The 27,273-nt window shown below is 39.2% G+C and overlaps 1 protein-coding gene across 7 annotated transcripts in view; it reads right to left on the bottom strand.

Annotated features, from left to right (window-relative positions):
* Positions 1-27,273, bottom strand: part of DLG2 (discs large MAGUK scaffold protein 2) — an 812,656-nt gene that overhangs the window by 37,658 nt on the left and 747,725 nt on the right. For all 7 annotated transcript variants that reach the window (XM_082844899.1, XM_082844903.1, XM_082844901.1 and 4 more), the window contains one exon: positions 23,635-23,710. In XM_082844899.1, the coding sequence (XP_082701025.1) occupies positions 23,635-23,710 (76 nt within the window). The remainder of the gene's footprint in view (positions 1-23,634; positions 23,711-27,273) is intronic.

Below are 27,273 nucleotides of genomic sequence, written 5' to 3'. Positions count from 1 at the left end.
AATAAAAATGTGCTGGCTCAGCTATTTGCTTGTTTAATCTCTGAGCCTTGGTTCTGAATATTTAAATGTGATAATGTATAAAAAGCTATTATCATAGTGCCTGGCATTTATTAAAGCTCAATAAATAGGAGCCAATTATTTTAATGGTGACATATCATTAGAGAGTATTTGGAAGCATCAGTTTTAATGAATGCTTAACAATGGAATGAAATTAGAAATCTATAACGAAACAGAAATTTAGAAAATCCCCAAATATGTGGACATTAAAAGAAATGAAAACACTATCCTAACTAACCAATGGGTCAAAGAAGAAATTATAAGGAAACTAGAAAAGACTTTGATATGAATAAGAATAAAGACACAGATACCAAAACTTATGGCAGCTAAAGCAATATTTAGAGGAAAACTTATAGCTATAATATTAAATATTATAGCTATATTATTAAAAAAGATCTCAAATCAAAAGTCTAACCTTCCACCTTAAGGCACTGGAAAAAAGACCAAGCTAAGCCTAAAGCAAGCAGAAAAAGGCAAATAATAAAGATTAGAGCAGAAATTAATGAACTATAGAGAAGAGAAAAACAACAGAGAGAAATCAACAAAACCAAAAGTTAGTTCTTTGAAAAGATTAACAAATTGATAACTGTTAGATTGGCTAAGAAAAAAAGAGAGAAGACTCATTACTAAAATAAGGAATAAAAGAGGAGATATCATTACTGACCCTACAGAAATAAAAAGAATTATCAAGAAATACCATGATCAGTTGTATACCAGTAAATTAGACAATTTAGATGGACAAATGAAATGAACAAATTCCTAGAAAGACACAAATTACCAAAACTGACTCAAGGAGAAAAATAACTCTGAACAGATTTATAACAAATAAATAGATTAAATTAGTAATTTGAAAAACTAGCCACAAAGAAAAGCCCAGGCCTAGCTGGCTTCACTGGTGAATTCTACTAAACATTTAAAAAAGAATAAATATCAATTCTTCTCAAACTTCCAAAAGACAGAACTCATTCTATACGGCACCATTACCAGACACCAAAATTAGAAAATATATCACAATAAATAAAAACTACAAACCAATACATCTTATAAGCATAATAACAACTTAATATTTCATCAAATGGATTTACCACAATTGGCTTAAACATTCCTGTATTATTGGATACTTCTGTAGTTTCCCATTTTTAAGTACTCTTAGTTGCAATGAATACAACATTTTCTGTATTTCAAATTATTTCCTTGGGATAGATTTCTAGAAGTTGAATTATTGAGTTAAAAATTATGGATAGCTAAAAAAACCTGACACGTGTCAAACTACTTTCAAAATGATATGTACTAACTGACATCTCCTCTAGCAACCATTTATTCTTAATTTATAATTGGTCCCAATGATGTGTCCTGTCTGCTTTTTTTCCTCCCCTTCTAACACCCCCTACACAATCCTAATTACCCCATTGCAATGTAAAGCTTCTATGAGAAAGGTACATTTTAAGTTTGTTAGCCAAGGGCAAGATTTATTTAATCAAGTTGAAAGAGAACCCTGATACATCCCACAACTGGGAAATTAAGCTCTGTTTTTTTTTATTATCAAATTCTCTGCTTGAAGAGTAGCTTTTCTAAGAGAAATTATTTGTCACAGAAGTGTAAACTTTACATTAAAATCTGAAGCTACCAGACAATAAAAATTACTATGAAAATAATATATTTACAATTCAGGGCATCATACCCAGAGACATACTGAAATAATTGGTCAAACTATTATTCTTGAGTAGTTCATGAGTATTGTACCAGTACTACTACAATCAAACGAAAAGTAAGACTTTGATCTATTACTGTAGACAGTATTCTCTAAATGACCTGAAGACTCTTTCAAACTTGCTCCTGATTTTTTTTTTTTGCGAGGTTGGGGCAAGGAGGTTATCATTCTGGATATAGAGCTCTGGTGCTAGTTTTAGTATAAATCTATTTGTTAAGATTCAAAGTATTCCAGCATGGATGTGGACATGACCTCAAACTGGGAGAATCAAAGTATCAGAGAATCAAACATCAGAGACGGTGCTGTTGTACTGAGTTGTCTACAACGGAGCTTCTTCCACAGTCCATCCCATCTTGCAAACTTGAAACTTTTTGTGGTCACTGGGCCATAGCTACAGTTGTTGGAAAAAGTAAAAATGGCTTTCTTCAAGTTCATTGTAGCTGATGGAACCTTCATGCTGCTGTTAGGGGGTCACTCATTCATTTATTTATTCACTTTATTTATTAATACATTTCTGATTTTCACTATTCACTTTATTCATTAATAAATTTATTTAGTGAATGGCTACTATGTCCTTTTATGTGCCAAGCCCTCTGCTGAGCCCTTAGCAATTTGGTCTTCACTTAAATAGATATTGATATTTGTGACTAGTGCAAAGGATGATAACATTCAGTAATGCATTCTGACAATGTGGCATTTTGTCAATTCCTGCATCATTTTGTGTAGTAGACTCCATAGGAAATTGCCAAGCTATGTGATTCCGATTAGTTGCTTCAGAATTCTAGAATTGTCCAGCATTTTGGCATTAAGCCACACAATACTAATGGCTTATGCAACAACCCACAGGATCTGAAACCAAAGCAAAACTAAGCAAAAAACCCCAAAACTTGCATTTCCAACTTTACTCATTTTCACGATGTTCTCATCAATGGGACACATTGGAATGATTTTTACATCTCATGTGTTAGACAGAAAAATGGGGAACAGAATAGTTGAATGGATCAGATATGTTGGTCACACTGTTAATTTCTTGATTTCTCCATTAACGGTTTTTTGCTCTTTCTTTCCTCCCTCCTTTCCTCCCTCCTTCCCTTCCTTTCCTTTGATTGCTATTTGCTACAACCCGAAGGTTCTAGTCAAAGCCTAGAGGGTTAAGCCTACAAGATGTGGCTGTCAGGACGTAACTGACCACAAGCAACTGCCCACTGGAAAAGCTCTAGGAGTCAGACGGGGGTCCAATCAGCTGACTGGTGTTGGATGGGAAGAATGCCCTTCAGGAGCCAGAGAAGCCAACAAGCATCCATGCGGAGTTGAGAATCAGACTGAGAAGCAGGAGACGACCTGGGTTTCCACTGTGACTTGGGTAAGTCACCTCATATCTCTGGGCCTGTTTCTCCATCTGAAGAACAAGGTGCTTGGACCAGCTGATCGCTGAGGTTTCTTTCATCTCTATCATTCAGAGAATCTGAAACCTCATTCAAGGTCAAGTTAAAGAAATTCCGTTTTTCTTCTTTCTGTTTTAGCATTCTCTAAATACACTGATAATTGAGAGGGTTCTTCTATTCCTATGATTTTTTTGTTCTCCAAAATCTGGAGTTTTACAAAATAGCTGATAACGTCCTAACCTGAATGAAATCCCATTTAATTATATTCAATGAACCTTACCTGAGCACCCACAAGGTTGTTCGGCTTATTCTCTATTATACTCCTCTCCCTCCTCGTCACACAGATTCATCCAGTTTGCAATCTGAGTTCTCTAACTGCCTTATTGAAGTTAGTTTTATGTTTCATCTTTAGTCTAACTCTGTAAGGATGAGGATCTTGTCTTAAAGTTTTCTTTTGCACTTCCCCCAGTGCCCCAGAACAACATGTGGAACAAAATCGGTAACAGGGACTTGCTAATCATAATAGCATTTTCCTCCCTGATATTTGTTAAATGCTTACCCACAGGGGAAGTACTTTTCTAAGTGACTTACATGGGTTAACTATTCTAAGTGCTTTTCACTAATTATCAACTATTTTGTGTCCACATTTTACATACAAGGAAACCGAGGTACAGAGCAGTTGGTCACTTGCTCAGGGTTTACACGACTGTGAGTCATCAGCCAGGTTTCATACCCAAGCAGTTGGTTCCAGAGTTGCGCCCTTAACCACTATGCAATACTGCCTTTCTGTGATTGCTTGCCAAGATTCCAAGTATGCATTCCACCCTGCTTTTAGCATATAGGCACTTTAGCCATTGCTGAGAACTTCTCCAGGCAAATTACTTTCTGCGGAATTTTATACTTTATCTCTGAAACATAATCTCTGGTACTTTATTCTTTTCATATGGTTTATGCAATGAGATTTCTGTGATGGGTCCCCTAGGGTCAGTGATAACACTGAATGTTTTCTACTATTATGAAAATAATATGCTCATTTGCAGGGAGGACGGCCACTCCTCAATTTCATTTCTTCATTCCTACGAATGCCAGTTCTGAAACTTTCCCAAGGGCTCCTCTTCTTTTTGTAATCCCTCAGGCCAGTCCTCACTGGCTGATTCTATACACCTACCCTGGAGGTGATGTAACACCATGAGACCAGCAGGGAAGCTGTAAGCTGATTTACCGTTAACTGTGTGAGGAGAAGACCCTCACTCAAATCAATATATTGATTTACACTAATAGAAAGTAATAGAACACTGTCTTTCCTCCTGTTTCCACTGCTGTCTGTCCAAGCACTTCTGAAGTTATTCATCTCTCATGAACCTTTCCTGAGAGAAGGCTTTCCTAACTACTCCAGGTTCCTTTACCTTAGTTACATCCACTTATTCATGCACCAAATATATGCTGAGCACATGTATAAGCCAGGTGCTGAGTCAGGAACTGCAGCTGCAATAAACTCTCAAGGACCTCACAATTCAGTGACAGAGAGAGATTCCTAAGTTACTAATACAGTGTGACAGTGTGTGCACGGTACTGAAGAGGCATCGGGAAGGCAGAGTAAGTTCTGCTCTGGAAGGGAGCAAGAGGTGAACTGTGAACTAGATATTGAAGAATGATCATCATTCACCATGTGGAACAGAGCAGGTGGGGAGGTTATTCCACCAGCAAAAGGAGTTAGGCAGAGTTCTTGACTGTTCTCCGCTCACTCAAAGTGCGTCTTTTCTCCAAATAAACTCATCGATAACAATAATAGCAACCAAGATTTATTGAGCTCTTTCTCTGTGCCCTTGTCAGTATAATCTTGTCAAATATTCTGTACTAATTACCTCATTGAATCCTCCCCACAATTCCATCACACACTCGCGCGCGTGCGCACACACACACCCCTCTGTCTATACTATTACACATATACAAATGAGAGAACTGAGGCTTAGAGAGGTAACATCATTTGCCCAGCTGGTAAGTGGCAGAACTGTATTCAAACTCAGCTCTCGTACTCCAGAGCCAAAATTTCACTACTAGCTTGTTTCCTGTTTGCACTTTTCTAGGGCTGAGTACATTAGTTGCCCAAGCAGTGCTGGTTGAGGGAAGAGTTGGTTGAGAGCTAGTTGTCCACGGCAGGGGGATCCGTACTATGTCCTACTGAAGGCAGGAAGGGAGGGACCAATTACTTCATTTCACAGTCTGGTTTGTTTCACAACCTTGTTTGTTGTTTGGAGGCGTGTGATGCTACAGGGCGAGGCCAACATCACTAGAGACTCCCAGGTATTTGTTCAGTGAGGAGTGTGCAAGGGGAAGAGATAAGAGCCCAGTCCTAAAGACAACCCTCAGAATGGGAGAAAATATTTGCAACTGACAAAGGATTAATCTCCAAAATATACAAGCAGCTCAATATCAAAAAAACAAACAGCCCAATCCAAAAATGGGCAGAAGACCTAAATAGACATTTCTCCAAAGAAGATATACAGATTGCCAACATACACATGAAAGGGTGCTCAACATCATTAATCATTAGAGAAATGCAAATCAAAACTACAATGAGGTATCATCTCACACCAGTCAGAATGGCCATCATCAAAAAATCTACAAACAATAAATGCTGGAGAGGGTGTGGAGAAAAGGGAACCCTCTTGCACTGCTGGTGGGAATGTAAATTGATACAGCCACTATGAAGAACAGAATGGAGGTTCCTTAAAACACTAAAAATAGAACTACCATACGACCCAGCAATCCCACTACTGGGCATATACCCTGAGAAAACCATAATTCAAAAAGAGTCATGTACCACAATGTTTATTGCAGCACTATTTACAATAGCCAGGAAATGGAAGCAACCTAAGTGTCCATCAACAGATGAATGGATAAAGAAGATGTGGCACACATATACAATGGAATATTACTCAGCCATAAAAAGAAACGAAATTGAGTTATTTGTAGTGAGGTGGATGGACCTAGAGTCCGTCATACACAGTGAAGTAAGTCAGAAAGAGAAAAACAAATACTGTATGCTAACACATATATATGGAATCTAAAAAAAAAAAAAAGGTTCTGATGAACCTAGGGGCAGGACAGGAATAAAGATACAGACGTAGAGAATGGACTTGAGGAAACGGAGAGGGGGAAGGGTAAGCTGGGACAAAGTGAGAGAGTGGCATTGATATATATACACTATCAAATGTAAAATAGCTAGTGGGAAGCAGCCGCATAGCACAGGGAGATCAGCTTGGTGCTTTGTGACCACCTAGAGGGGTGGGATAGGGAGGGTGCGAGGGAGACGCAAGAGGGAGGGGATAAGGGGATATATGTATACATATAGCTGATTCACTTTGTTATACAGCAGAAACTGACACAACATTGTAAAGCAATTATACTCTAATAAATATGTTAAAAAAAAAAAAAAAGAAGAGCCCAGTCCTGGCATCAGATGGGCCCAGGCACACCACTTCTCTGCTAGACACATTTTCTTTTCAAGAGTCTTCTTTGCTAATATGTTTGATCCAACTCACTAGCTGTGTGGCCTTGGGGCAAGTTACTGAACCTTTCTAAGATTTATTTTCCTCATCTGTACCATCCCATCACCATCACCATCACCATCACCATCACCATCATCATTATCACCAATGGTAACATATGAGGCTCAGAGAGGTAACTTGCTTTGCTTGTGGGGCTTACTGTCTAGTGGCAGACAACAGGCAAATATTCAGGCTATACTCACTACGGAAACTCCAAGGAGAGACTCCTGGCCTCGGCCCCTCCTGTCCATATGAGCTTAGGAAAGTCACTTTCCCTCCCTGAGCACCTTCCTCTTCTGTCAATCAGGGAGATAAATGAGATGACCTCGAAGGTCCTTTATGCAATGAGGATTTTTCCTCTTCCTCCCCTTGCCTGTTCCCTCCTTTTCTTCCCTCCTTCAACTAGGAGAGGTACTCAGCTTCATTCTCTTGGATGATGACTGAGTTTCAGGAACTGATGGTTTGCTCTTTGTCTCCCACAATCTGATGTCACCTCCAGACCCAGAGCACAAGGTCACTTGCAGCATTCATGTCTCAGGAGTAACTGCAGGCAAACCAATAAGTACAAATAATAAATAGTATTTTTTGTAAGGCTGTGCCTGATTGAACAATTCTTACTTCATGCTTGAATGGAAGAAGGGGTACACCTTACAAATGAAGGCAAGTCCATTATAGCTGAGACTGCTGGGCCCTAGGCCTGTAGCCTCATTTTAGCAGGATGAGCCACAGGGATTAGGACTCTCACTGGGAGTTCAGTCTTGTGGCAGGAGAGTGGAGAGGTGGTCTGTATCTTGGGCATTTCTGTCTAGCCCACACTGTGCCTTCCATCTACATATTTCCTTTAAGGTGCATTTCATATGCTATATGCTAGCAGACTGTGTTTTCTAAGACAAGCAGAGCTCGTCAAGAGAGCAGATTGTAGTTCTAATGTGAGAGGATGTGAGTGGCTTAAAGGTTTCTCAATGGTTCATTCTTTGGGGAGAGAAAAATCGGACATTGCTTGCTAAACTTTGAACGGCAGCTGATAAAAGTACAGATTTTTCACTTGACTAAGATTTGAAATCCTCTAAGATTTTAGAGTGCAGAGATAAAAACCATGAAAACATACATACACACCTCAAGGGAATAAAAACACCTTCAAAACCCCCAGCACTTCCTTTTAAGAACAATCTCTTTCTCTCTCTCCCTCTCCCTCCCTCCCTCCATCCTTTTCTCTCTTTTTCTCTCTCTCTTACACATACACACACCCCTTTCCTATTCATGTTCATGTCACATCCCAGCAAGTTTATTGTTATTTCTGTGTTAGACACCAGGGATCACTGAGTGAGTCTGTCACTATAACTGATTGTCACTTTAAAGCCAAAGAGAATGTTTCTTGAGCATGGGGAGGAATTTTTTCCCCAAGTATCCACCAGAAACTTTGCCATCATCCTTAATCCCTTCCTTGTGCATTTCTGTCATTTTTTTTCTCCTTCCGTCCTGCCACTAACCTGGTTCGAGGGGAGGCATCTTTGCACCTTGTCTGGACATACTGTTCATGTAACAATTGTGTTTCACTTGTGAGAAAATATACTTGCATCACTTAGCACAGTGCCTAGGAAATAGCTAGCATCTAATAAACAACATTATTACTTTTTCCCCATTCTCAATCCTCATTTCAGGGGCTGAAGACTGCACACTCTAGTAGAAGATACTACATTTGACAGCAATATCCATTACTTGAAGATTCCAAAGGAGTGGCATAACTAATGCCTCCATCACAGGCTATTGCAGTGGTAAATGCAACCAGGCAGGTATGAGCTTAGCCATGGTAAGTACTCAATAAATCGTAATTATTTTTATGCCATAAGCATTTATTGTTTTTGCCAAACTTTATATCCAGGGCTCCAATGGCAAAAAGTGCCTGGGGCAAATTAGAAAATGGCACCCCGCTCTGGGAAAAGGAATTGCAAAAGCTCACACTCTCAGGCTGGCTCTTGCTCAATGTTATGTGGGATGTTTCACCCGCCATGTGTGTCCCCTCGGCAATAATGTGGCTATAATAAACATTGCGAACACAAAACGAGGAGCTCACAGTTTAAGCAAATCATTACTACACTGTTATAATCGTTATGATGGAGTTACTTACAACAAGCTGTGGGGGCACCATGGAGGGAGCAAGGCCACTGGGGAGGCTGGAGAAGGCTCTGGGGCACTGTTTTAGGGGTTTTAATGAGTAGGAGATTATCCAGTGGGGAAGTAGCAAAAGTCGGTTTGCGCAGATGAAAGGCCGCAACAGGGGACGCAAGGCCACCTCTTCTCCCCTTCACCCTTCCCCAGTTCTGTGGGACTAAGGAATGGTAAGAAGCTTTGTGGATGGAGTAGAGGATTTACTCTACTCCATGGAGGATGGAACTCAGAGAAGTGGCAGGAAAGACAAAGAGACAGTTCACCTGCACTGTGCACCTCTCTGTTACACATCATACTATTGAACGTTTACTTCTATTGAAGGAATAATTGAGCACTAAATGCACAGTACACATTTTTCTGCAGAAATCACAAATAGAGTCAAGAAACCATTCTTTTGTCATTTAATCAACCACTTCAAGTACTTGGATTATAAATTCTGCAGGAGGAGAATTTTGCGACTGACAGAGAAGTCACAAAATCTACCCAACAAAGTCTTATGCACTTTCATCACAGAGAAGAGCCTACTTCTATTAAATGAAAGAAAGAAAAAAAAAGCATATTCCTTGGGTTTCTCAGCCCACAGTAGATTAAAAATAGCATAGCTCAGCTATGGGGGCTGGGCAGAGGTGCTGCCCCGTACACATACGTGCAGACAGTGCCAAGGGAGTACAGCTGAGTTCTGCAGAAAGGCAGGCAAGTAAAACTGTCAAGTTTGCATTCAGCCACGGAAGGCATCTGTATTATGATAAATGAGGTCCATAATAATTCATTCAACAACTCCCAAGGGGTCAGAGCTAGGGGCTGGGTAAACGGGGAGGAGTGACAGCCAGCCTGGGACCTCCGCAGTGGTTTTCCGGTGAATGTAGTGGTGAGAGAATTGAGTCTTCACCTAACACGTAGCAGGTACAACTCAAAAGAAACTTCCACACGGCAGCCACTACCATGTTTACATCGTAGGTGAAGATTTAGTAGTACTAAAACAACATCAATCACATTTATGTTGTGATTTTGAATTTTGTTGCTATAATATATAAATAAATGCTAAATATATATGGCATTTAATTTGTAATTTTATTTTAACTTTATAGATGATAAGAGCTATCAGTGTAAGAAATTTGCACTTAATTTTATGCTTATATATTTAGGGAACATCATCATGGAGGATTTGGTCAACACTTTGGGGTTGGGCAGGGACAAGAAGGATTATTTTCTTTAAAAAATGCCACTATGTAGTTTTCACCTCATAGGGTTTTTGTGAAGATTTAATGAAAAAAATTCTTATAATCTATTTAGCAAAACTTTTGGCTCATAAATAACCTTCAGTAAATGTTAGCTATATAGTTATCACATTTACTGATCAAAGCCAAATCCTTTATTTACCAAATGTGAACTCTGCCTGTTACTGAGAAGGGGGTAAACACAAAAGTTCTATCCACTCTTGGGGGTCCGCTGGGGGAAAGAACTCCTTACCTTTAACAAAGTAATGAAAGCAATCATAAATAGCACTGAGTAGCAATCATGAATTCATGTGTTTATTTTCTGACTGTAATCTGGGCTAGTGTCTCAGCACACCACCTCCACTACAGCCTGCAGCCATGGGAGGTGTTCACAGAACGCTTTCTCCATAAACGAAGAATGACAAGCTCTGTCATTCACATTGAACACGTGCTCTAAATTCATTAAGGTGTTAATTCTTCGTGACAGGTGAGTACAAGCCAATTACAGAGAGAAACGGTGGCTTCTTGGGGCCTTCCAGGAAAAACAACCATTCACATCAAGAATGCCCAAATACCAGTTTCAACAAGTGGTAACAAAATCTTTACAAATATTCATGAAGTTGTCAAAACATGAAAGGCAAATAGCACTCTGCAAGCTTTTTGCTTCTTTTCAAGTGAGGAGGGCTCTAACTCAGACTGACAAGTGCCTGCAATAAATTTGAGACTGGGAAAACTCTCACCTGGTAGTTGCCAAATTGCCCAGAACTCTGTAAATGAATGGCAACTCTTTGCATTACACCTTATCACTACTAACAAATAAAGGATGTTTCCCTGAGCTTTGTCACTGGTACCTACGTATACCAATTGCACTTGCTTCATGGAAAGAGTTATTTTTCCCCCTCTTCTCTAAATGGACCCCAAGTGCACACAATCTGATACATCATAATCCTTGGCCATGAAATGCTTTTCATTGTTTCATACCTTCATGTTAGGTGGGAGATTCATGGCGCTTATTACATTATGATAGATAGATAACAAGTGGGCTACACACAGATGTTTTTCTTGAAAAGTGTAATTTTGATTTGACTAAATATCCTTCATACTATGTCTCTTTTTGTTAGTTTATCTCACATCTTAATGAAGCAAGTTTACTGCACCCCTCTTACTAGCCCATTTTACAGAGGAATATTATATACTAAGAGTGCCAACTTCCAAGGAAATCCCAGTCCTTCCCAGACCATCCAATGTTTGCCAAGAGCAAGCAAAGGCTAATGCATCTTTGTTTCCCCCAAGCCCTAGCACAGTGCTGGGCGTGAAAGACACCTTGTAAACTTTTGCTAAATAACTGAAATGATCTTCATGTGCCTCCAAAGGATAGCACTTGGCTGTGTGACTATGGACAGGTCACTTAATCCTCGGTCCCTGCCTCTTCATCTATGACATGGATAATATACCAAAGAGTTCTGTAAATATGAAGACTTATTACCACTAGTATCCATGAAGAATTTCTTAATCCCACTGGAGTGGATCCATTACAACACATTTCTGCTTTTAACCTGGCAATCAGTCTAAAATTGGTTTCATTTTTTTAAAAAAAGTACTTTAGTGACAGTTTTATTGAATCTGCCCTGGTTAGTTTTCAGTTCAATTCAGTGGTTATTTCGGTATCATAAACTGTGCCGATTTTTAATAGCACACAGCAACTATTTAGTGCTGGAGACTTGCACTGGAAGATAAGGCAACCATCTTGAGGTGGGGTGTTAGGAAGATATCTGCTTGAGGCTAGGCCTAAAAGCATGTGTACAATTTTAATTTCTAGTCTGGGTTCTATCAAGTTCATGCTCCCCTCCATTGTCATCCTCGTGGGCACAGTTACTTTGCATGATTTGCCTTTACCCCTTTCTCTACCAATTAGTAACTCATTCGGGGTCCTCATGGGTAACATTTTCAACATTCTCTGCTAACCACCATTGCTATTTGTGACCTTTCAATCTCTGAGGCCTCTGTGACCTGAGTCCTTCCAGCACCTTCCCCCAAGGTGCCCCACTACTCCAGTCTCTCCCAGGTACCCACCACCCATCCTCCCAGCAACAACAGTCAATGTCTTTATTCACAAACAAATCCTGTCACTATTCTGTCCCAGAGCCAAAGAACAGCCGCCTTGAACTTTTCAATGGAATACTCAATACCTCCATCACTGGACCTCAAGCTACATTTCCAACCTTACTTCCCCCAATACCTCTGTGTGTGTGTGTGTTCTTTGTTCCAGTCAAATATAGTACTTGCCGGTTATCACATACCCTCTATTCCTTTACTTTTGCTTCTACTATTTTCTAAATGTGAAAATTTCAATTATTCTACAGTTGTTGAAATCTTACTCAATCCTCACAGACTTAGCTAAAATGCTACCTCTTCTTGGAACCATTTCTTAATTGCTCTCACTCAGAGTGGACTTCTCTTCTCTCCTTTGAATCTCCATTAAGACTCTGTACATCCCTCACTAAACTTTTTCACCTTATGCTATATTGGTGTGTGTGTGTGTGTGTGTGTGTGTGTGTGTGTGTGTACTAGAAGGTAAGCTCTGGAATGGCAGAGGCGGGGCCTTACTTATCCATGTCCCCACTCAGTGGTCAGAGCAGTTCCCTGCACATAAGGGATACTCAAAACCTATTTATTGGAAAGAAAGGAAATAACACTCAGATTAAGAGAAACTTCCTTTAATGCCAACAGTAAATTGTCTAGTTCTCCATTCACAACCTACAGCAAAAAACATGTAGACTGTACACTCTAATTTATATACTTTTCTCCTAATATATCACCTTCTTTACTCTCACATTATTTAATTCAGTAATTATTGGTTCAGTGCCATGAACTATTTTAGGCCTTAAATAAATCACATTCCCTGCCTTCAAGGAACTTGCAACCTACTTTCTAGATTTTATTACAGTTGAAAAATCAGAGTCTCAGAAAGAGAAGTTACTAGTTCCAGATCAAATAGCTAAGAATAGAACCCAAGGCAGTCTAATTTCAGAGGCTATTTTTTCAAATAAAAGGGCAAAGTAATTAGGTATTTTTTAATGAGTATTAGGAACATACTGGAAGCTGTTGCTGAAAGTTTTTCAGATATTACATGATCTGTCATTAAATAAAAAAGACTTTCTACCCACATATAGACACAGTGTACAGTTGAAAAGAGGCAAGATATACTGTTTTGGCTTGTTGAGACTCTGCCTATAATTACTATAGTGAGGAAGTCAGATGACTGGACAGTAGCTTCTGCATCTTTATCTTTCAGTACTGATGTTTGAGCTTTTAAGGAGTTAAAAACTTTTGCAGGGGCTTCCCTGGTGGCGCAGTAGTTAAGAATCCGCCTGCCAAAGCAGGGGACATGGGTTCGAACCCTGGTGCAGGAAGATCCCACATGCCGCGGAGCAACTAAGCCCGTGCACCACAACTACTGAGCCTGCGCTCAAGAGCCCGCGAGCCATAACTACTGAGCCTGTGTGCCATAACTACTGAAGCCCACGCGCCTAGAGCCCATGCTCTGCAACGAGAGAAGCCACTGCAATAAGAAGCCCGTGCACCGTAACAGAGTAGCCTCCACTCGCTGTTAACTAGAGAGAGCCCGCGTGCAGCAATGAAGACCCAACGCAGCCAAATAAATACACTAAAAAAAAAAAAAAAAACTTTTGCAAAGTGAAACATGCAAGCTCTGAGGTGTGACTCTGGCTCTTTTACCTTAAAGAGTCAGGTTAAAGGAAGCCCTGTAGTGAGTCAGAATTGATTCATGAATAACTCCCAAAGTAGAAATGGGTTTGAGCCAAATTTTCTGCATAATACTTAACACCCTGAATTAATAGCGGGAAGAAAATTGAACAAAAAGTCAGTGTTCTCATCTGATGAAACTATACTTGTTATTCATATAACTACAAATTATACATCTCCTATTTATATTACTTTAGCCTTAGCATCACTAATTAAATAGATAGAATTAGCTATGCTAATAACATCTAGAATGAGTTCATATATAAAATGCCTTAAAGAATCAATTATTCTACTCTGCTCACACAATATGTCATCATGCAGGGCCCAGCTCTGTCACTTATTGGCTCCGTGAACTTGGGTAAGTTATTCATCCTTTCTAAGTTTCAGTTTTCTCATCCATAAAATGGGCATATTAAGAATTTTCGTAAGATGCAAATGAGCAATGCCTATAAAAATAACCTGTAGAACATAAGGCAGTCTATGGATGTTCAGAGTAACTGGCATACTGAAGAGAAGGCAGCAGTTCTCCAATGTAGTAAGCACTGATCAAATCTGTTCTGGAATTTTCCACAGGTAATTACACAACATGGTAGAGAACTCAGAAACAATCCTGATAGCAGCCAACAGCAGGGACAGGAGTGGAAGACTGAGATTAGTCTGCTGCCACCTCTACCTTCCTGCCTAGTCATAAAGTCAGCAAGCACATAGTCAGGAACACCCCTGTGCCAGTAGGTGTACGGCAAGGCTGTAGGGCCAACTCTCCCTCCCTCTCCGCCCATAGCACAGTGTGTGTGTGTGCGCGCGCGTGTGTGTGTGTGCGCGCGGCGGGGTGGGGGTGGGGGTGGGGTAGGGGACTAATATTTCTAGGTACTTTACATATATTAGCTCTTTTAATATGATTTCCATTTTTACCTATCAGGTGATTAAGGCTTAGATATATTATGATAATTCTGATAGAAACTGGTCATTCTGTGTGATATCAAACCTTTCTGCTACACCTGTGTATCTCGAATTTTAGCAAGCCTATAGAGTTTTCCTGGGAGCTTATTAAAATGCAACTTTCCTATCTCCATCCCCAGAGATTCTGATTCCACAGGGCTGGGTTTGAGCCTGGGCATCTCCATTTCTAATAAAGAGCCTCAGCTGATGCTGATATAGGTGCCTCAGGCTAAATATTTTCTGGTCTCTTCTTTCCTCTCTGTCGCTACTCTGTCGTCCTAGGTTAGGCTAACTCCATGTCTCACCTGCATTGTTAAAATGGACTCCAGCTTTCTAGGGTTGCCTCCTTTTGGAAATTTATTCCACACAGCAGGAGAGCGATCTGCTAAAGTTCTAATCTAATCTTGCTAAAATCCTCCAAAGCCTCCCCACTGCCCTCGAGATCTGGGTCCTGACTTCCCCTCTGCCTTCTTGGCTGACACTTGCAGCTTTGTACTTAAGCTCTTGTATTTAAGTAACACGAGGCTTCTTTGGCTTCCCTGCACACACTGGGCTGCTTCCTGTCTTTACATGCCCTCCCCTCTGCCTACAAAATACAGAGGTCTTTCCAGCCTTTCACACTAGATTCTACTGATCCTTCAAGGCTCATTTGGGACATTGTATCGTCTAGGAACTTGCCTATGAACTCCAAGAGAGGCTTAAGTATTCCAGGTCTGAGCTCAAATAGTATTTTGGCCTCACTTCCCACTCAGCGCTTAGCGGATTCTATTTGTCATTTGCTGACATGTTTATCTCCACAGAACATTTTATGATTCCTACAGGCTGGAACCCTGTCTTATTCATGGTGTACTTCCCATTGCTTAAATTGGTATGTGGCACATAGTATGGCCTCAACAAATGTCTGTTAAAAAGCTGAAAACATTAGAGGGGAGGAAACACTATGAGCAAGTGAATCTATTATGTTTCAATTTACCATATTCTATCTAAGATTCATGAAGTGAAAGCTTTAGCCTAATTAGGCAATGAAGATAACACTGAATTTCAAAGGTACTTTAAAAAATTTACAACTTTTGTACTTTTTTCCTCCTGGCGATGAGGTTATTCAAACACATTCGAGTCAAAATGTACAAAACAACAACAACAAAGTGTTTTAACAATATTATTAAGGTGGAAGAACTGAACCAACTAAAACATACTGTAAAAACGAATGTGTATGTGTGTAGTGGACAGATTTTGTCAGTTATTAATTATACTAAATTTAGTATATAAGGCTGCAGATTAACTTGGTTGTTTCAACAATGGTAGTTTTTGGACCTACAAGGGAAGTGACCCAAGAAATAAATATGCATGGAAACACACAAGGAATATGATTTATTCTCCATTCCATTCCACAGACTAGCAGTTCCCTCATTAGTAACTTGACAAATACCCCATGAGGAGTAAGTAAAATCACATGTATTTATTCAGTAAAAAATGTTCGTTGAGTTCAGCTGGCTTTCAAGGTTGAGATAGGGACCCCTCCTTACATGTATCAGAGAAGGAAACTCAACTGTAGGCCCCTTTGAGAACCATCTGCAGAGAAGCCACTAGCATTTCTTTAACCAGAGAATTATCTGTGTGCTGCTCACATGGCTCTCAGTGGACATGGGAGCTCAAGGTTTGTAAAAATGTGATTATCACTTTCAAAAGAAAATATAGTGAGTTAGCAGCTCTTCCCATGCTGCACTGGTGACACTGCAGAATTCCCCGGACACAACCCTGTCTTGGCTTTTTACGTAAAAATGTTAGACTGGTTAAAGCCACCCTGCATGCAGTATGGGGAAAGAATCAGAGGAGAAAGGCTAGAGTCAGGAAGAACAATTGGGAAACTCGTAGAAGGCCTGGAACAGGAAAGTGATAATAAAGAACCTGAGGGGTAGCCTTTCCTGAGTTTATGAACTTTGAGCAGAAATGCTACCTTCCTGATGGCTGTGGACTGAGGCAGTATGGCTCTCCTTTCACCCCATCCTTCCTGAATCTCTAGGTCACTCTGGACATCTGAGCTCTTCACTGGGCTCTGGCCACCCAAAAACTAGCTCTATTAAGAAGGTTTCCCTTTTTTTGAGGGCAGTAATGAACTTTCCTTTGAAACTCAAAATGTCACTTTGAAGCTGTTACAAAAGCAATCCTCATAACTCACCCTGGTGAAGCAAACATAATTCCTATCTTGCTAACAAAACACTGACTGTCAAGTCACTTTTTTGATAAATGATTCAATGGCAGGCTCTGCTACTAACTCTCCATGTGTTCCAGAAAAATGATTCTCAGTTTCTTCATCTGTAAATGACATAGTAGGATCCAATGACCATATGGGAATTCCCAAGAGTATATGAAACAGAACTGAGGCTTCTTAATGCTAGCTCCAGTTTGATTCAGGGAGACTGCCATGATCCTATCACCAATACCTGCATCTGCCCCATGTCCCCTTCTCCCAGTCGACATGCCCTCTGAAAGGGAGCTCAAGGCTTTAGAAAAGGAAACAGAATATGAGGTCAGATGTCCAAGGATGATGGTCCTCTCTGATCTCTTTAGAGACAGCTTCCTATTTTCCTTTCCGTTGCCACTGTTTGAAATTCAGATTTTCAGAATCTTGTACCCACAATACTGCTTTGGCTATCCCAACATCCCCCAATGTCGGTCTCTCTCCCCTCCAATCTGTCTTTCCCATGGTTGCCAGATTGACCTCTTAGAAACCTACTTTTGATCATTCACTCACCTTTCCTCTAAAAAGGGTGGACTGAGTAGCCAATATGTGTCTGGTAGACACTGTGCTAAGTGCTAGGGGCACAAAGATGAGTAAGTTTGGAGCTCTGCCTGGGAGTGACATTTGGGCAGCAATCCAGATACATTAAGGGTGGAGCCCAGAGGAAATTACTAGGTTGGGTTTGGTCACAACTGTTAAAATTCTTCACTGTCTACAGGATTAAGTACAAGTTTCCTGGAAAATTTAAAGCACCAGAACTGACTTGAGTATTACTTTCCAGTTCTGAGTTTCCATTCTTCATCAACTGTTGCTTGAAGTGAAAGCAAACCGTGTTTTACTTCCTATGTGTCCAGTATCTTATTCCTACGCCACTGCCCATTCCTTGCAAGCTTTACTAATCTTTCAAGGCTCCCCAATTCAAATCCCTCCAGCTTCCAAGCTAGAATCAAGTTTAGGGGAGCCTGAACTTCAGAGCAAGCTTCCTGTCCCTCTTATTTAGTGTGAATCGCTTCCTCCCTGTGGAGACCCATTTTCTCCCCTAGTATCCCTGCTCCTTCAGGGCAGTGACCATGACTTACTCACCTCGGTCCACATTGCGCAAGCTGCCTTGTATTGGCACCTAATAAAAGTTTATTAAATGACTGAAACATGTTTTCCAAGACTTCATTTTACTCTGGCATACCACAACAGAGAAAGTGTGCGGCCCCCAAGCTCCCTTCAGAAATGTTCTCAATACAGAAAGATGCACATCATCGAGAAAACCCCAGCTTCCCCCTTTTAGAATTTAAGTTTAAGCCGAAGTTAGTTTTTGACAAAGCTAAACCCAATTCAATTTATTTCTTCATTTTTCTTAAAATTCACAAATGCGACATGGTTTTAACAAGGGAGAGAGTATGCTATAGTAAACAGATTATGGGTTTTGGAATCAATCAGACATGGGTTCAGATTTCTTCACCTCTCCAAGCCTCAGTTTCTTTAAATCTATAAAGAGGGAACAAATGATTTCCCTTCAAGTCTTGTTGTGGTGATTAAGAGAAGTGTGTAAGCTGTCTAGGTTTCTACAATGCATACTCCTACTACTTTGAGTAATACCTATCACTTCTGTTTTGTACCAGCCTGTGGCTAAATAGGACTAGTTATTTATAGCCTACCTTACTTTAGAAAGGATTTACAATGCAAAGGGAACCCTTATACATTGCACGTTGCTGACATTTAGTAAGAATATTAATAGTTCTCTCATATTCTTTCAGACATATATTTCCCTTCCTTAAATTATAGGGACTTTTAAATAAAAATAAAACAAAATTTAGCATAAATCACTAAATACCACTGATTTTTCAATGGAAAACAGGTTGATTCTGAAGAGTATACAAATTCTTAAATGTCTCAATAAATAAAATAGAATGGCTGATTAGAAAACTGATAAAAAAGGTAGAAGAACAAGGAAAGAAATTAAGGTGGTGATTAAGTTTTCACCAGAAGCTAGTTTGAATGGAGATTCATTAGAAATTTAGCTGACATTCTCAAGAAAGCTTGGGTGCATTGAGATCTGGGGCACTGAGACAGTTCTCAAGGAGATCCATCCAAACAGATGGCCACTTGGGTCTGGGTAGGCTGGAATTATCTGGGTTACTGACACAACTGTCCACTTGTCTTTGCGTGTGTAGACACAGACTTTGTGAAGGCACATGAGGTGGACAGAAAGCCTGGGCATTTCATTTGTAGCAAATGGGCACTTTGTAATAGAGAGCCTCAGATTTCCTCATAGATACTCTCCAAACCCAGGAAGCTTCAAAGCTCATAGTCAGGCTTTCCATACAAGCTTCCCAACCTTCCAGATCTTCCCAGTCAGCCCCATTAGCTACAACTCCCACCACACATCCACACCTTCCATCTGGTGTCCCTGACCTGCTTGGCCTTACTCCAATATGCCTACGGTTTCCACCTTCATGTACATGCTGTTTCTTATGTGTGGCAAACTCTTACTCAAACTTCAAGATCTTGCTGAAGTATCACCTTCTCTTTGAAGTCTTCTCTCTTATCCAAGGCATAATTAGTAACTCTCTTCTTCTTCTGACCTCCAACAGAATAAGGGATAGTGTGAAGGAATGAAAAGGGCAAATGTTCTACTGTCAAAAGGATTTGAATTTAAAACTGACTTTTGTACATACTAGCTGTGTGATCTTAGGTAAATTAGTTAATCTTCCTGAGGTGCAATCTCCTGATATTTAAAATAGAGACTAATTCCCTAAATTTATGGGGATCATCAGTGATATTGTATCACCATTGTTTGCCTGCTTATATTTCTCTTTGTGAGCTCCATGGTATGAAAGTATAAAAAGTATACTTTTTATAAAAGTATAAAAAGTCTTTGCCTTTTTAATCACTTTGCTGCCCTACAAGGCACCTAGCACGGTACCTGGTGTTGTGCAGCACTCAATTTTTAAAAATTAATGAATAGTTCTGGAAAAGTAACTCAAGCACTGATAGGCTAATTAAAGCCCAAGTCCTTCTATGAAGTGCTCTCTGGTCATTCCCATATCCATTCATTTGAATCCCCATAGCTCTTGTACACACTACTGATAAGGCTCTTGTCACAGCCTGCTTTATACATACTAATTGATTCTAAGATCCTCCAGGGTAGTAACCATGGCTTTCACTCTGAATCCCCAACATCTCACAATGCTCTGTGAATGCCATCTAATGATAAAGTTACTTAAAATATCCCATTCTCCTTCTCATTCCAAACAGCTTTCCTCTTCAGATTATGCTGAATTTACCCCAGGGTCCCAGAGACTGAGGCCTTTGTAACAATGACTTATTTCTGTAGTCCTTGTCCAAGGCTCAGAGTGAGTGGCATCTCCTGACTTTCCCAACTCTCCACAGAGTTGGCCTTTCTTCAGTGCACTTTCTCTTAATTGTCCTTTGCTTTCTACTTCAGGGCAAGAGTCTTCTCATTGATATATTGTTCTCATGGGGACTTAGAAAACTTTGGTTTATTATTTCTTAATTCACAGGCTCATGGAGAATTATTGCTGGAAGGCACCTTAAAAAATCATTGAATCCGGGGACCTCAAATAGAGGACAATTCCCAATGTTGCGCTAGGCATGACTAATCAATCATAACACTTTTCCTGCTGAAGTTACATATGGCCTCGGAGTCATTTTCAACACAATATTCTAGTTAGAAACCGTCAATTCATCGGTTCCCATAGGAGATGAAACTTGTTTGACATTCCTGATGTAGCTCAAAGCTGCTATTTTGCTAATGAGGTCCAAAGAGCAGTGGTGACTTAGTAATGAACTGAAACCAGAACCCAGGCTACCTGACTCTCATGACTTTCAGTCCAGGGTTTCCCTTTTCACATGATCACTGCCTCTCCTTCAACAGTCATGCAAGTCCTTGAATTTATATTCTATTCATTGGCTCATACCTAACGGTATTTAGCAATATGATTTAAAAAAAACACAACACAAGTTTTGGCCTTAACAAAAAGACATCTGGGCTCTAACTGATGTTAGGAGCTCTTGAGGGGAAGGGCCTGTGTTATACTTTGTATCTTTTACAAGTTCTAATCCTGAGTCTGGCACATGGTAGGTATTCAACAAAAATTCTCTGATGTATATCCAACTATATATATGAAACAAACAGGAAATCTATCCTTAAATTCTCACCAAGAATCAATGAAAAATCCTACCCCTTTGTACGGAAGCAGTATTTGTTTGAAAGGACTCCATGCATGATGACATACAGCCTCACTTTTTTTTTTTTTAAGAGTGACACCATGTTTAAATAAATTCCCATTTCACCTGAATGTTTTAGGGGAAAGTAAATTATTACGTCAATGACTGGGCTGCCCAGTGACACTTCTACTTCAAAATACAAAGGGCAGTGTTGTGGTTTAGGGCTCAAAACTTGTGAGCTTTTCTTCTCATTTTTCATGGTGACATCTATTGACCTAAACTTGTGGTTCAGTGTGATGTTCACAGCCAAAATTATTAGAACAGAAAAGTAAAGGAAAGGAGATGAAGAGAAAGAGAACAGGAAGGCAGAAGGTGGGGAAAGGTATTTTACGATATAGCAATGAGATACTAGTACTATGACTTAAAAATACTAAATTTAAAAAGCTTTACAACCCACAGCTAACATCATACTTAATAGGAAAGATTAAATGCTTTCCCCTTAAGGTCAGGAACAAGACAAGGATGAATGTTTTTGCGACTTCCATCCAACACTGGAAGTTCTAGACAAGGCAATCAGTTATGATAAAGAAATAAAAGTCATCCAGATTGGAAAGAAAGAAGTAAAACTCTCTCTTTTTACATATGACATGATCTTGTAGATAGAAAATCCTGAGGAATCTACCAAAAAGCTACTACAATTAATAAATGGATTCAGCAAGGTAACAGGATAAAAGATTGATATACACAATAACTGTATTTCTATACACTTGCAGTGAACAATCCAAAAATGAACAGAAAACAATTCATGTGCAAAAGAATGAAATTGCAACCCTACTTCATATCGTATACAAAAACTAATTCAAAATGGATCAACCACCTAAATGTAAGAGCTAAAACTACAAAATTCTTAGAAGAAAATATGGGCATAAATCTTCATGGCCTTGGTTTTTTAGATATAATAACAAAAACACAAGTAACAAAAGAAAAAATAAGATAAATTGGTCTTTGTCAAAATTAAAAACTTTTGTGAATCAAATGACACTGTCAAGAGAGACAACTCATAGAATGGGAGAAAATATTTGGAAAGCATATATTTGATAAGCGATTAATATCTGGAATATACAAAGAACTTCTACAACTCAACAACAACAAAGGAACCCAATTTTAAAAATGGGCAAAGGATCTGAATAGACATTTCTCCAAGGAAGATACACAAATGGTCAATAAGCACATGAAAAGATGTTCTATACCAATGGTCATTAGGGAAATAAAAATCATAACCACAATGAGATACCACATCAGACCAAACAGGATGACTATAAGCAGAAAGACATATAATAACAAGTGTTGGTGAGGATGTAGAGAAACTGGAACCCTCATACACTGATGGTGGGAATGTAGAATGTTATAGCCACCTTGGAAAACAGTCTGGCAGTTCCCCAAAATGTTAAATATAGAGCTATCATTATGACCCAGAAATTCCACTCCTAGGTATATTCCCAATGGAAATAAGACTATATGTCTACACAAAAATTTGTGCACAAATATTTATAGCAACATTATCCATAACAGTCCCAAAGTGAAAACAATGCAAATGTCCATCACCTGATGAGTGGATAAATTAGATGAGGTATATCCATACAATGGAATATTGTTTGGCAATGAAAAGAAAAAAAGTATTTATTTATGCTACAACACAGAGGCACTTGGAGAACATTATGTAAAGTGAAAAAAAGTCACAAAAGACCACATAGTGTACAATTCCATTTATATGAACTATCCAGAATGGGCAAATATATAGAGACAAAGTAGATTAGTAGTTGCCTAGGCTGGGTGGGGAGGGGCTGGGGTTGAGGGAGAGGGAAGTGACAGCTACAGATTTCTTTATGGGGTGATGAAATGTTCTAAAATTGACTGTGGTGATGGTTGCATAACTCTAAATTTCATTTGTTTACTTTCTTCTTTTCTATGTCTGTCACAACAATCCATGTATTCACTTAGGTGATCCATATGTATATTTCCACGACTATCCTGACTTTATAATACGTAAAGGACTAGACATATTTTATGATGAGCAGGTATCTTTTATGGAATCTATCCTTTTAGAATATTTAATTTAAAAGAAAAAAATTAAAGAAATAACATCGAAACTATTTTTTTCTTCCTCACTATAGTCATTACATCACCTTCATAACCCATCATTTCTGCTGACCACTAGCAGCTTTACTCCCAAAATTTATTTATCATAAATCTACTTCATCAGAAATTACATCACTGCATAGCAATACATTTATAACAGTGCTCTACTGTCCAGTAGCTCCATAATCTGTTTGTTAGCGACAGCTTAAATGTCAATTATAGTTAAATCCATGGCAAACGAGAGAATTTAATGTTTCGATTATTTTGTACCTACCCCTTTTGAATCAATCACTCCAGGTTTTGCATTAAACTTCACTGTCTTCAATCGGGCACGTTCCTTTCTTTCCACCCTAAAGAAAATGGAAAATAAAGAGTCTATCACATGGCAAGGCATTTATGATTAAGTTTCTTATCAAATGAAGAACACCTCTTCTTATCCTACAGCTCAAATAAAATGTGTTTTAAAATATTTCTCTTCTTTGTTCAGTATAAAAAGTCTTGGTATGATATCTCTAAGCTGCTAACACATTCCTTGCAATTTTTGTGTTACATGTACTGAGAGTCACGTATTTGGAAGCAACAAAACCCCAATATTTGTTATTTAAATGCCTGAATCAATCAAAATCTATTTCAAGAAATCACAGTCCACATAGATGAATACCTAGGAAGCTAAGTAAGCTCTCATCTCCTAATATCTCCTCTCTTTTTGTTTCCTTTTTGTTCCCTTCCCTTTAGGAATACTGGGGTATTTATTTACCTTCACCTCAAAACCAAACATGTTACAGATAATCTTGAACTTTTCTTTTGCCCCAATGTCCTTCCACTGCCATCTCTGCAGTTTTCATTATTTCACCTTCATTCATTCACCAAACACTTACTGAATGCCTACACTGTATCAAGTAAGGTGCTGGGGAACAAAGAAAAAAAAAATTAAAAAGCACGACTTTAATGAACACACAGTAATGTGTTCTTGGCAGGGACAGAGGGATAAAATGACAGATATTGCTGCACAAAAGATTGCTGATAGCAATATGGGCACATTTATCTCATTGGAGGAAGATAAAGAGGGGGTGGAAAGCAATGGGGTGGGCTTCCTGGAGGAGGTGTCAATTTATGTGAGACTTAAATGGTGAGAAAGAGCTTGTCAGTGGGAAAAGTTTAGGGAGAATCTCCCAGACAGGAGGAACAACATGTACCATGACCTGAGGATATGATCAAGCTAAAGACTGCAGGAAGATTCTGGTACAGGGCACATACAGCACAGGGACATGAGGCTGAAGAGGTGGTGAGACCTCCTTATAAAGAGTATCTGTCTACTCTGAGGACATGGGGTTTTCCTTTGGGGAATCCTCATGATTTACTAGAGGCTATAAATCTGAGAAGTGATAGACATTAGCATTTTAAATACATGACTCTGCCGGAGGAGGAAGATAGATTGGAGGAGGGAAAGAACAGTGGGAAGCAGGAGGCCTATTTAGAAGCTACTGCCATAATCCAGGCAAGAAATGATGAGAAGTGATAATGAGGTGGAGGAGAGGGAAGGTCTGGAGAAATATTAATAACATAAAGTTGGCAGCACTTGTGCCTATTTGAAGGATGGGGCTGAAAAGAGGTAAGAGAAGTTAAATACTTCTGATTCTTTTTTGAGCCTCTCTAGACATGATCATTCTTTCCTCTAAGCCCCATGACATTTATTTGTATGTCTATATTGGTGTTATCTAGTTTCCTTGTGTCTTGTTTATTTTTGAGTTGTGCATACAAGGCTGTATGTTCCTTGAGGGCAAGTCCACATATCACTCAGTGTATTATAGCAAGTCCTCAATAAATAACAGTTGAACTAAAATCATATTCATTGCATTGTTTTAGCATCATTTTTTTTGTTTAAATATGGCTAGCTCTAATTTCAAAAATGGGGAAAGAAAAAGGAGAGGTAAAAATCCTGAATCTACAGAAACTTAATGGCTTATGAAATCTAAGCTGTTCATAGATCAATAATGAACAACATACTCCTCTTTAACTTAGCGTTCTTTTGTGTTTCCGGCTGAAATGCACTGAAGATCAGGGTTTCTATAGTTACAGAATGGAGTTTCAGAATATATTTATTTCAGTGTGAGAGTAGAATATTTGAGTGGCAACAGATGAAGAAAATTCTTCAAATCTAACCTCAGATATGAAAGCAATATGCTCCACTAAGAGTTTCTACTTGCACCCAACATACAACAGTTGGGAGGAGATCAAGGAAGACTTCAGATAAGGTGGACTGCCAAGTGGAAAGATGCTCACTGAGAAAATGCCTACTCCGAGCTACTTCAGCTTTTCTCAGTTTTAATCCAAGTGCAAATGCTAATTCATATTCATCTCTGCCCTGACTTTATCCTGGCTTCTTTGCATTAACCAGCCTAATTATGGGAACACTAGTACATCAGATGACGCCAAAATGACTGTAACATGCAGAGAATATATGGTTATTTGATTAGGCTATGCAAATAAATTCTGCATAAAGTGACAGAACTCACATGGGCCCCAACCATAAGTAATATTAGGCTGAACTCAATATTCTATTCTAAGAAGTGCTTAGAGCATTCTAACTTTTCCCCCCTGGTTTCTAAGTTCATCCCTTTCATATTTCTTAAGAAATGTTTCTATTAGGCCATTTTAGTGGTTCATCACTTAAATCTCAAACGGGTTGCAAAGACTAAGTCAGATGGACAGACAGACACACACAAACAAACCTAATATTTGCTATGGTTTATTACTAATCTTCAAACAAGCAATAAAAAAAGTAAAAAAAAAATTAAGTCTTATTGTATAGGTGACAGATTTTGGTTCACTCAAGAAGGAAGTCAGACAAAGGATTAATCTCCAAAATATACAAGCAGCTCATGCAGCTCAATATCAAAAGAATAAACAACCCAATCCAAAAATGTGCAGAAGACCTAAATAGACATTTCTCCAAAGAAGACATACAGATGGCCAACAAACACATGAAAAGATGCTCAATATCACTAATAATCAGAGAAATGCAAATCAAACCCACAATGAGGTATCACTTCACACCGGTCAGAATGGCCATCATCAAAAAATCTACAAGCAATAAATGCTCGAGAGTGTGTGAAGAAAAGGGAACCCTCTTGCACTGTTGGTGGGAATGTAAATTGATATAGCCACTATGGAGAACAGCATGGAAGTTCCTTAGAAAACTAAAAACAGAACTACCATATGACCCAGCAATCCCACTACTGGGCATATACCCTGAGAAAACCTTAATTCAAAAAGATATATGTACCACAATGTTCACTGCAGCACTATTTACAATAGCCAGGATATGGAAACAACCTAAATGTCCACTGACAGATGAATGGATAAAGAAGATGTAGCACATATATACAATGGAATATCACTCAGCTCTAAAAAGGAACGAAATTGAGTTATTTGTAGTGAGGTGGAAGGACCTAGAGTCTGTCATACAGAGTGAAGCAAGTCAGAAAGAGAAAAATAAATACCGTATGCTAACGCATATATATGGAACCTAGAAAACTGGTACTGATGAACCCAGTAGTAGGGCAGGAATAAAGATGCAGATGTTGAGAACGGACTTGAGGACACAACAGGGGAAGGCGAGGCTGGGATGTAGTGAGAGAGTAGCACTGACATATATACACCACCAAACGTAAAATAGATAGCTAGTGGGAAGCAGCCACATAGCACAGGGAGATCAGCTCGGTGCTTTGTGACGACCTAGAGGGGTGGGATAGGGAGGGTGGGAGGGAGGCTCAAGAGAGAGGGGATATGGGAATATATGTATGCATATGGCTGATTCACTTTGTTGTACAGTGAAACTAACACAACATTGTAAAGCAATTATACTCCAATAAAGATGTATAAAAAAAAAGGAAGTCAGAAAGTTGTGACT

Source organism: Leucopleurus acutus (genome assembly GCF_964270905.1).
Source record: "Leucopleurus acutus genome assembly, chromosome: 8".
Taxonomy (NCBI): Eukaryota; Metazoa; Chordata; class Mammalia; order Artiodactyla; family Delphinidae; genus Leucopleurus; species Leucopleurus acutus.
Note: the sequence above shows the minus strand (reverse complement) of the source record. Positions and strands in the feature narration are given on the sequence as shown.